We start from the raw sequence: 12463 nt of genomic DNA on the forward strand, positions 1-12463 counted from the left end.
GACCCGGTATTCGATTAACCCTTGTTCTAGTGTCTAGTGATTTCCGCCATTAGATCGAGTCACAAACGATTCTAAGATCCTAATAACAACGTCTACGACTTCCAATCCAAATATTCTTCCAAAAAAGAGTATCAGTACCACTACCAACCTTGATTTTTATAGGATTTTTAGAGATCAAACCTTTTGTCTTGCGCAATAATGTATGATTTAAACATGTTACTCCACACTCCAAGTTTACCAACAAAGTTACCACACATATGTAATACTCACAATTTCGCGCAATTGGTAAACCTTATTATCGACTTTATTGGTAAACCTTATTGGCTCTCTCTTTGTGTGTGTGTCTGAATATGGATCACACAGAATTGAGACACGCAATATTTTAATTTTTATACCATTACATAATCGGGGATTGGTTATCCATGAACTACACCAGCCTATCATACTATTCAAATGTTATAGTCAAAATTAAGTGGGTTTGATGTGGGTCATGTGGCCCAATATCTTCACCTTGTCACTAGTTGGTGTTTTCATCATGATGCGGGCCATAAGATTGGTATTTAATGTTGCATACATACTCACATAGAAAATTCAGAATTTCTGAAAATCATTAATTAAGAGTATTTATTAGTTGCGTTTTATTACATGTTGGTAAGAAACTCTAAAAAATTTCATGTTCCGAGTCGTAACCCATGATGATATACATTGTAAAAAAAGGCTTAAAAGGTGAGAGATTTAAGACAACTTAATAACATTAACCTTCACACGTCGTTCTTCCATAGATCGTCGTTTATTCAAGAACGCTTGATTCTTTAATGCACGGCTGTTTTCCTTTGTCTTGGCATTGTTTCTGTCATGAGGTTGGTTATACACACCCCCCAAGTTACAATAATTTTGTTTAGTTCCCAAGTACGTCAAGAGAGCAGTTTATATACAACACAAACCAATACCACTATACCTCACAAAATGGATATGTTTCCTAAAGTGGGTTAAAAAGGATGGCTTGGGTCAGACTTAGACCCGCCATTACAGTGGCGAATTCACGATGAAAACTCAATGGGTCCCCAAATGTTTTTCAAAGAATTATATTTTAAGGGCACTTTAGTAAACGTTTACTTAAAAAAATCATTAATTTTAAAAATATACGGATCTTATCCTTAAATTTAGTGGTGTCGTACACAATTTAAATTTGAAGTATACATTCTATTATTATTTTTTTACACTAGTTGGGGTCATATGACCGCACTCCGTATACTCTAAACTCGCCCCTGCTCACCAACATTTTTTGCCCATTTTACAATTTAGTTGAATGCTAAATAAAATGGATAAGGTTTTTCCTGTAAGTGGATTATTTTTTTTACTTAAGAAGTATTTTTCATGTAATTCGATGATTTAGCCAAACTGAGTATCCCGTGATGTCTCTGACCCTTTTCTCTGACCATCACAAGATATGCTTCCAGTGAGGTTTGAACTCATGGTCCCAACCACCGGCTATCATGTGATGGTTAGTTAACATGGAAAATATATAATAACAAATCCGATTAATATTCAATGTGTAAGAACTTGAAATGAGAGGTTGAAACATACGCAGGTTCCCTTTGTCGAAAAAGGAGAACAAGTACTCCAAATCCGACCACAAGCGCTATTTTTATTGCCTGGCGATAAATTCAAGATTTAGAGTTGAAGCACACGAAATATATCGAGATCCCAAGATCAAAATCTGTGTATTCTTTACGATTTATAGGAGTAAACAAACCTGTCCAAGTGATCCATTAGAAGCATCTTCATCTTCATTTTCTGGAGTTATACTTTCTGGAACATGAACCGTTTCTTCATCTTGTACCCCGATGTCATCAATACTACCATGCAATTTCTGGAAAACAATTGCCAGACACAGAATCAAGAAAAAGACTCAAACTTTTTTACATGTGATGTCACAATTTAGGATGTCCTATATATTAAACATACACTCTAGCCAACTGTCGGCCCATTTCCCATTTATTTAACTTGTTTATCATACCCTTCTGACCCACTAGAGATCTCACATAACTCAAATTTGAACAATTCATATCTATTTGGGTTTGAAATGACCTCCTTTGCATTCATGTTCCCACCTCTAGTTCACTATGAGAACTACATAATATAAAAATACACTTACTTTTACATTTATTCCGGGTATTGAAGCAACTATCTTTTCTTGATGACCTTTATCTTCAGCCTTGTTATCACTTAATAACCTCATTGCTCTGTCACCTTGGGCTGTCGTACAAAAACGTCTTCTTTCGCCAAGAATTATCCATGGAACAGATCCGTCATGCTCAAAGGACTCAACATTGTGATTTGAACACTTTCTGTCTGAACTTATAGCATCCACTGCACTCGATTTCACTACATTCTTTGGGTTAGTTTCTGTTAAAGCAATCTTCTTTTTGTCATTTACACTTATATTTGTATCTACAACAGAATCTTTTGGTAATATTGCAGTTCCTTTTGGATCTTTTTCGTTCGATTGCAATCTTTGTTCACTTGGTTCTGCAAAATTATCATCCAAAGAATCTTGATCTTCTTTCGTTATAATACTTGAGAGGTTTTTCCTTAAATCGCCTGTACTAAATGAAGTTCTAAGCCTAGTTGAACTCAAAGTTTCTGAGTTTTCGAGTTTCGATTTTGACCTCTCATGATAATCTCCGATTGATGTATCCTTCAATGTACGTAATGTTCCGACTCTGTATGATTTGGTACTTAGAGGCTTCAGAGGTACTCTATCCTGGGATCGATACGTACCCCAAAAACCTTTTAGGTGGCAATTTTGACCCATTTATAAAACTCAAACTACTTTTAATAGTGTAGTTTCTGTATTCAAATTTAATACTAGAAATCTTTTGATAATTATTATTTTAGCATATGTAAAAAAATATTTTTAGTAAGTCAACCCAACCCGCCCAGACCCCTCGGCCACACGTTTAGATAGATTGACCTCTAAATCTACATAAATATATGATTACATTGTTATGGCAATGATAATATTTAAGTGGGTAAGCAAGCACACCTGAGACATACTACTTTCAAATACGCTAATCATCTTCTTTATATTGCGAGGAGTTGTCTGAGTTAAGCCCTGCTTATCCGGTTCACCTGTAACTTTAGGTGAAAAATTCTTGACCTTTTCTGCAATACTTGATTTTGACGAGTCCATATCAAGAGACGAAGTATCTTCCAATCTTTTGGGTGGCGCATACGTTTGTTTTGATTGAATGTCACTGTCCTTATATGAATTAACTTTGGTTTCATGTAACGAAGTAGTAGACGTGATATCACTTGGGACTTTGTCTTTAACATTCGGCCTATATAATTTATTACCCGAGGAATTTGGTTTTGCGGTTTCATTCTTGTTCAGTAAGTCGATTGGTGGAGCCCGACTCTCGGTATTATTAAGCAAGGTAGAGAGGCCATCTTTTGTAACATCTTGAGAAGACGTAGTCCTCAAAACATCTAACAAAACCTTTCAGAAAAGTTTCAATGTAAGATCAAACTAAGTAGGGTTAACGAAACAAGTATCTTTTAAACTGATCAAAATGGGCAGCAGTGGGTTGACCCAAATATAACATCTAGCAAAAAAAATTCAGTTTTTAATGAATATTTACTGTCAATTATGACATTTCGAACCGCCACCAGTTAAGGATGAAACAAGCCCTAAATCAAAATGGGCAGCAGTGGGTTGACCCAAATATAACATCTAGCCAAAAAAGTTAAGTTTTTTTATGAATAATTACTGTCAATTATAACATTTCGAACCGCCACCCGTTAAGGATGAAACAAGCCCTGAATCAAAATGGGCAGCAGTGGGTTGACCCAAATATAACATGTACCCAAAAAAGTTCAGTTTTTTATGAGTAATTACTGTCAATTACAGTATAACATTTCGAACCGCCACTTGTAAAGGATGAAACAAGCCCCGAATCAAAATGGGCAGCAGTAGGTTGACCCAAATATAACATCTAGCCAAAAAAGTTCAGTTTTTTATGAATAATTACTGTCAATTATAACATTTCGAACCGCCACCCGTTAAGGATGAAACATGCCCTGAATCAAACCATTCACAAGTAAATGAGTCGATTTTTCAATTCTAATTTGTGGGTAATTGTTTCTTTAGATACTGCAAGATCAAACCTGAGACCTCATGGCTGCCTATTGGTAACGCGCGAGATTGAGCACTTTCTGCATTTCCTAGCCTGCTACCGAGAATCTCAGCCTGCTTTTTCTTCATCGCAGATTCCCTCTACGAATACGAAAAAAGTGTAACTTTTATAAAGCAAACTAAACATACGTATCGACTGTTGTATTATACAATCAATTAGGATACCATCAAACGAATCCGGTTGCGCTCCTCATCACTAAGAATGAATTGCAACTTCATATGTATAAGTCCACCTCCTTCAATGGAAAACACATCATCCCATGTACCCTTTTCGATTATTGTCATTGTTCGGATACCTAATCACAAAACTAAATTCCTAAGTATTAATTACAAATAAATACAAATTAGCCTATCTCTGCACAAATGTGCCATGAACCACATTCTTAATTAATTAATATTATTATATAATGATATGATTAACCTGAATTTGATACTTGATTTCCCTCAGAATCATGAACTGTAATCATCAGATTATCTCGCAAATTCGTTAACCGGCTGTGCTAGAATCAATATTGTAATCAGTGTTCATAAACATAAACATTAGTAACAAAATGTGAATCAGGAGTTCAGAATCATACAAAGAAAAAGTTCCTTTCTCTATAGCATCATGCTCAACTTTCCCTAGTGAAACTACAAATAGTAAACTAAATTATTATAGAAAAAACAAATCAAATTGTATCAAATCTGTCCTAAGCTAATAGTAATAGTAATATATAGTATTATATAGTAATATATAAACAAAAAGTAGACACCTTTAACAGAGTTTGATGAAGATGGAAGCTCCTTAAAGTCCAAAACTATGAATATAAATTAAAACACCATATATAGAGGGTACAAATTATCATTATACAATTATTAAAAACCGCATATATAAAATATATAAAAAGATAAGCTGTTTAAGTACCTGAAACCTGAACGGATCCTGGCATTGGAGAGTGAAATTAAAGGAATGAAACAAAGTGATTACGTAGTGTTTTTGTGTAAACGAACGAAATTTGACAAAAGTTTTGGATTGAAAAATAGTGTTAGGTGAGTAAGTAACTAGAATAGAGATTGGGTGGGGTATACTAAGCTTCTAAACTAATGTTACGCACCACATATTATGCTATTATGTGAACCAACCTCTAGGTTGTCTTATACTCGAGATAACAAAAAGACCTTACAAAAGCATTTTAATAGCACCCGTTACTGGTATTGAGATCGAGAAAGATAAAGTCCACTTTCCTCATCTTCAATATGGCGATGATGCGATGTTCTTCGGCAAATAGAGCAAAAGGAACGCGAGAAATCTAATGAAAATTCTCAAATGCTTTGAAGAGGTTGCGGGGTCATATAACTCTTAAGAGAGAGAATGTGTGAGAGAGAAACTAAGAGAGTAGAGAGAGAAAGTGAGGAACAACAATGGAGAGAAGTGAAGAGAGCGGTGAGGAACCCAGCGGGCACGGGAGGAGAACGGGAAATCTATAGCGGTAATCCTAGGAACAACAACAACAAGCGTTAAACCGACAAATCATTGAAATCGTTCATGTTCTTCAACTTTCCTGAGGAATGGAAGGTGGTTGAACTATGGAGAATGTTCAAAAATTACTGGTGGATTAGGGATGTTTATTGGCGAGAAACGACTAAGAAGTGGTAACTGGTTTGCCTTCGTCCGGTTTGGTGATGTAGCAGATGAAGGAAAATTATTGGCGAAGCTGAAAGAGATGAAAATTGATGGACAGCTCATAAGTATCTGTAAGTAACTAGAGGGGGTGAATAGTTACTTGATACGTTTTTAACACTTTTTCGATTGATCACCAAATTCGATTAACTATGATCAACCAATTCAACTCAAACTTGATGTGTGTGGTGTGTATGTTCAAAATGATGAATAAAGTAAGGTAAGGAACATAGACACGAGGATTTATAGTGGTTCGGGTGGATGTTAACTAATCCATCTTAATCCACTCCCCGATTACACTAATCGGGATTTCTTGCTTCACTAAGCACTTTTCTCCAAACCCGGTGGAGATCCGATTTACAAGTCTTCAACTTCTTTGGTAGACAACAAACCTAATCTTTCTATCCCTTTGAAAGACCAACTCCAACCTAGATCAACTTGTCTTCACCTTGGACAAGTATTAATCTCCAAATGAGATTAATCAACTTCTTAAGTCCCTTTAAGGAAGTAGATCACTAAGCTGGCCTATGCTTCTACTAATTGAAGTTACAAGACTTATACACTTTGTAATGATGATCCTAAGACAATACTAGGACATACATTACACTAAGTAAACTTACAAGATAAATGATTTTGATTAGTAAGTTTACAACAACCTAATTCTATATCTATAAGATCATAGAATCTTCTCTTGCTTGATCACATTTCAGTAGTAATTGATGCACTTGTGATCAATGCAAAATAAGCCTTTGAAATATGCAAGAGGGTCAACTTCAAATACTCTTCAATGCTTGCCTTTTATAGTGAGATTCAAAAAATAGCCGTTGTCACACGGTTGCCAGCACTGTCGATCGTGGTTCGACCGCGCGTACTCCAATCCAAAATATGTATCAGTTGTATGAACGTTTGACTCAGATTTGAACACCACATTTTAGAACTTTTACTCCATCTAGCACCTGCAAAAGATACCCAACATCCTATACAAGTATTATATGCATTAAGTGTGTAGGATTTGGTCTTATTGAGTGAAAGTGACATAACAATCCAAGAGTGGTAAATCCAACATTCTTGGAGAAGTGTCTTGATTGATATTTTGGGAAATCTCAGTTTGGTCAAGACTTAGTTAGTCACATTAATGCATTTGGTTCCATCTTAAAGTCTAGTCAATGTGTCATTAACTTCCTAGTTTCAATTAATCACAAGTCATATTCATAAGTTGGGATTAATTGAATGATGTCTTTCTAAAATAATCATTAAGTGTGTAAAGACATCAATTTTAAGTCATACTTGGATAAGTAATCACAACTTGTTACTTAGACAAGACCAAATAGACAATTGACCATTATTTCTTTGTGAACCATTTTACACTTAATTGATTGGAGTAGACTAGTTACTTGAATCCTAGTATTCTAACTAGTAAGCACATAGCAAGCATATTAATCAAGTTGGCAAATTGATGAGTATTGAACATATTAACAAGTAGCAAGTAATACTCACACATAGCAAGAGATAGTTATTCTAAAATCAATCATATAGATATTTGCACAACATTATAGTTTAAGCTTTTAGCAAGCTTACTAGCAATATAACATAGTGCATGATTAATGTGTAAGCACACATTAATGTCCAACTCATGCACAAGGGAAGAGCAATCTCTAGTTGGGACTTGATGACCATCCTAAATGTATCTAAGTGTATTTTAGGATTGCAAGTCTTTACTAGTTACACTTGAAAGTATTGTTCTTCATTTAGCCTTAATTAGTCACTAAGTTATATTTAATTGAAATTAATACTCTAGTGACATTAGCTTAAGTTTGTTGGTACTTGGTGATCATACTAAAGATACCTAGTTAAGTTTAAGATCACAAGTTATTGATTAACACTTATGTGCTATGCCTAATCATGGTTAATTTATCATTAAAGTGTAATTAAGCGTAATTAACCAAGATTAGTGTTTTTATGACCAAGACTTAATTGAGTATGGAAGGACATCTATTCTAAGCGTGTTGAACAAGGTTTCATGAATTATAGATGTCGGGAACTAGTCAAACTAAATTTGGTCAAAAATGGTGACAGAGAAAACTGCGGCCGCACTGCGGTTGACCGTGGTGGTGACCGTGCAACTTGTTTTGTTGCAATTCAGTTTGGGCTTCTACGGCTGGGTATGCGGTTGACCGTACTTTGACCGTGTATTTCGCTGACCTTTATTTTCATTATTTAAGTTTTGTTTGACTTGGTCATTTGCAAGATCAAGTATGGATTAGTGACCTTGCGTGTTTTATGTTAAGATGTCGATCATCACTTATGCGTATGTATGTGTCATCATCAAACCATATTCTTTGGTTAAGCATCATAATTAACTTTGTCGGTTAGTCCATTAACTAACATTCAACCAACAGTATCTTCAAGGCATTTGATAGGGCAAAGATATCGAATGAAAACCCTAACCCTAATGATAGCACCCACCAGCAAAACAAACAAGATAACCAATCGATCCATACCAACCGGAGCAACACCTATGTGGCCGCAACCCCACAATCACTTAGGGATGGTCGTAGATTCAGTGATGTAGTGCAAAACCAGAGAAGGGTGGAGAAGGATGCATATGATTTAAGGGATACGGTTCTAAACAAAAAAAAAGAGGAACAAGTAGGGAAGAATCAAAACAACAACAGGAAAGATTGGTAAATATCTCGGTGGAAGACAATAACCAAGATATTATGAGCAAAGCCTTGGTAGGGAGGTGAATAAATTAGAGTTGCTGGAAAATTTCCGGTCATTATGTGAGTGTGAAGGGCTAACAAACTTTGATTTGAAATATCTTGGAGGCATGGACTTTATGCTAGTTTTTTAAGATGAGGATACAACAAAACAGATTTTAAAAAAGGAAGACCACTTCATCAAAAACTGGTTAAACAATATCCGAATGGGGAACGATAACATTCCATTCTTAAGGAGATTTATGTGGTTAAACATTATGGGGGTGCCCGTCAAGTTCTGGAAGGAAAGCACCTTTCGTAAAATATCACAATGGTATGGGTCAACTAGAGAATTGTTCTTTTGAAGGAAGTTAAAATCTTATTGCAGGAAGTGTACTTGTTAGGGTTCGTGGCATAAACCTGATTAATGAAACAATTAGGCTAAAGGCTGATACAAGCATCTACTATGTCAATGTTACTGAGGAGATTAGTGATATCATTGAAATCAATCTCAACGATGCGAACGATAGTGATTGGGGGAATGAAGTGGATGGTGGTTTTGATGAGGAGATCTCTAGTTTCATGTCTGATGAAGCACCTAACCTCGCCGGAGAAGACAAGGAGATCGGAAAAATCTTCCCGGAATTCAACTTGGAAGATGAAGGTTCAGGTTGCATGGGTAATTGCATGGGAAACATTAACATTAATCATGATGGGGGCAACAACGGTTGTGTTGGTTAAGAATCTAATTATAATAATCAAAAGTTAATCACTTTGTTTTGATGATGACACAAAAGAAATAAGTGATTGATCATATGTAAGACGATATGAGTTCATAAGCCTACACTATCTCTAGCAAAAAGACCAATACATAAATTATTAACTTGGTAAAACTTCTATGCGGCTGCACTACGGTCGACCGTGAGTCCAGCCGTGGATGCCCTGTACCAACGGCTACACCTTTTTCTAAGCCTGTCAATCTACGGTCAACCTCACCGCAAACCGTAGTTCGACCGCAGTTTTCTGTGTAATCAAATTCATCCGCTTTAAGTTAGACCACTTTAGGGCATCTATAATTTATAAAAACTTTTTAAACATACTTATAATAGTTGCCTTCTTTGATTTTAAAAGAGTTTTGAACCAAAAGATGTTAATTTTCACTAATCACACCTAATGATATCTTAATAACACTTTAAGCTCAAATAAGATTAAACACAAAAATGTTTTACTTTTTACTTGTTACAAAATGTCATTCAAATACATACTAATGATGGTCATTAAAAGTCCCAACGAAAGAGGTGCTCTCCCATAACTTTTATGTATCATTTGTATGTATGTGTTATTATGAACTAGTAAGTTGTTAATGTAATAATCTCCAAGTAAGTTCCAACTAGATTCAAACTAGTTCATTTGATATGTAACAATGTTCCAAAGGACAAGATTCTTCCATTAGCAAAGTGACAAGTAATTAAGAAAGGTTGATGAATTTTTAGAAGATAATGCTTTGTCAAGAGACAAAATTCTGCAACTACCCTATTAAGTAATCAATGACAAATGGTCAAAGCTTGAAGACTTTCTTATTTTATGAACATGTCAACTTCTACACTTATGTCCAAAACAAAAAGGGTAATGGGGATGATTCAGAGATAATTGGCTTTTAGTTGCAGCTATTCAACAAGGAAAAATGACAATTTGTAAAAGAAAAAACGGCTATAAGAATCAGATGTCATGGGTACACGGTCGACCGTGCAATGAGCCGTACAGCTTCCAGGCAGATTTCTCTTTCCTATAAAATCCAAGCCTTAAAGCATTTGAAGATTCACCTCTTGCACTCATATTTTCTTATACTTTCTGATATCATTCTTATAATTCATTGTTATTTTTATAGAGTGATTCTAGCAAGAGTACTTGTAAGCTTAAGTTGTAAGTTTACTTGTAAACTATCTTATTAAAGGGATCTCAAGGTAGTTGTGTTTTCACTAGGATAGTGCATTAGGATCTTGTGATAAGAGCTTTAGGTGTTTGTGAAGTTTTTAAAGGGACGTAAGGGTTCACAAGTTGCGGCTTATCGAAGTACTAGTGTTGTATCAGGACACTCCACTGAGTTTGGAATATCATAGTGAAGAAAAATCTCAATTCGTAGAATTGGGGAGTGGATTAAGGAAGATTAGTTAACATCTTCCCGAACCACTATATATCGTTGTGTTTGTTCTCTCTTCCTTTATCTATTTAATTACATATAGATATACATATATTTTATACGTATTGTTTGAGAACAAACATTTCAAGTCACACTATATCAAGTTTAAATTCAAGAAAACGTAAAGAAATTTTTAAAAATCGACTAGGTAACTATTCACCCCCCCCCCCCCTCGTTACTTACAATTGGTATCAGAGCGGTTGCTCTAAACGTTTTGGTAAAAATTACTAATTTGAAATTAAGACTAATTTTTGCAAATCTTAGAGTTTAAGATCATGGAATAAAAAATTAAGAACTTGGACTATAGTGAAGGATTTTGCTATTGGAAACATCGATTTGAAGCGTATGTCCGCTCCGAAGATATAGACTATTGGAACATTATTACTAAAGGTGATTATGTTCCATTTAAGTTTGGTGATGATAAAAAAACTAAAATATTCATGCCCGGGAAGAGTGGACTAAGGAACACAAAGTAGACGTAGGCAGAAACTATGAAGCTAAAATGACCATTTTTAATGCTTTACCTAGGAAAAAATATGAGAGAGTTTTTATGATGGGTAGTGCTAAAGAAATTTGGGATAGTATCATGTACTCATCATGGAAACCCGCAAGTCATTAAAAATAAAGTAGAATTGCTTGTAACAAGGAAATATGTTTAATGGTTCAATATAAATAGACCTCTAGCCCTATTGTAATTGTGTGCATGAAAATTTAATTAGTGAAAATCTCCAGTTTGCGCACGTGGACTAAACTTCTCCCCGTATTTGGAGTTGGGATATAACCACGTTAAATCCTTGTGTTTTTTTATCTTTATCTTTATCTTTTTATGATATAGCTAATTCAACTGTTGTTTATGGGTTGCGTAATTCTGACTAATCACAAGGTTCTTGTTAGGGTCCACTACTGAATACCTAACGAATGGTATCAAAGCTTAGGCTTGAAGACTGGTCACGACGACGTATTAAAAACAGTTTCACGATATGTTGATGATTCGGTTATCATCAGGTTATTAAAATGACGGTATGGGATTTGTTTGTTACGTGTATCGAGACTGAGAAACGTAGTTGATTGTGGTAAACTCGAGGGTATGCCGATGTATCCGGGAGAGTTGATCACACCAGGATTGATCTATGATTTTGGCGATTTTATGATGAAAGTATTCATGATAGTTGAATTAGATGTAGTGACCCGAACTTTTCCATGTTTATATATATTAATTGAGATTGTTATTTTACATGATTAAGTGTTTCCAACATGTTAAGCAATCAAACTTGTTAAGACTTGATTAATTGAAATAGGTTTCATATAGACAATGGACCACCCAAGTTGACCGGTGATTCACGAACGTTAAAACTTGTGAAAACTATATGATGACATGTATATGGATATATATATATAGTTAACATGATATTATGATAAGTAAACATATCATTAAGTATATTAACAATGAACTACATATGTAAAAACAAGACTACTAACTTAATGATTTTGAAACGAGACATATATGTAACGAATATCGTTGTAACGACATTTAATGTATATATATCATATTAAGAGATATTCATACATCATAATATCATGATAATATAATAATTTAAAATCTCATTTGATATTATAAACATTGGGTTAACAACATTTAACAAGATCGTTAACTTAAAGGTTTCAAATCAACATTTACATGTAACGACTAACGATGACTTAACGAC

At 34.8% G+C, this 12463-nt stretch overlaps 1 protein-coding gene across 4 annotated transcripts; it reads right to left on the minus strand.

The window, feature by feature from the left end:
* Positions 1-410: 410 nt before the first annotated feature.
* Positions 411-5337, minus strand: LOC139872161 (uncharacterized). 4 transcript variants are annotated; one of them, XM_071859985.1, is made up of 11 exons: positions 5103-5337; positions 4951-4995; positions 4777-4828; positions 4620-4693; positions 4364-4494; positions 4178-4279; positions 3050-3502; positions 2159-2767; positions 1757-1873; positions 1588-1655; positions 411-850 (listed from the first exon to the last, which is right to left on the minus strand). In XM_071859985.1, exons 1-11 carry the CDS (start codon positions 5125-5127, stop codon positions 736-738), a joined length of 1791 nt encoding a protein of 596 aa, XP_071716086.1. In that variant the 5' UTR covers positions 5128-5337; the 3' UTR covers positions 411-735. The 4 variants fall into 4 exon arrangements, with proteins under 4 accessions (XP_071716086.1, XP_071716087.1, XP_071716088.1 ...); XM_071859986.1 differs by having other exon boundaries at positions 3050-3492; positions 4171-4279; positions 5103-5336; XM_071859987.1 differs by lacking the exon at positions 5103-5337 and having other exon boundaries at positions 412-850; positions 4620-4698; positions 4951-4979.
* Positions 5338-12463: the final 7126 nt, after the last annotated feature.

Source organism: Rutidosis leptorrhynchoides, chromosome 10, assembly GCF_046630445.1.
Source record: "Rutidosis leptorrhynchoides isolate AG116_Rl617_1_P2 chromosome 10, CSIRO_AGI_Rlap_v1, whole genome shotgun sequence".
Classification (NCBI taxonomy): domain Eukaryota; kingdom Viridiplantae; phylum Streptophyta; class Magnoliopsida; order Asterales; family Asteraceae; genus Rutidosis; species Rutidosis leptorrhynchoides.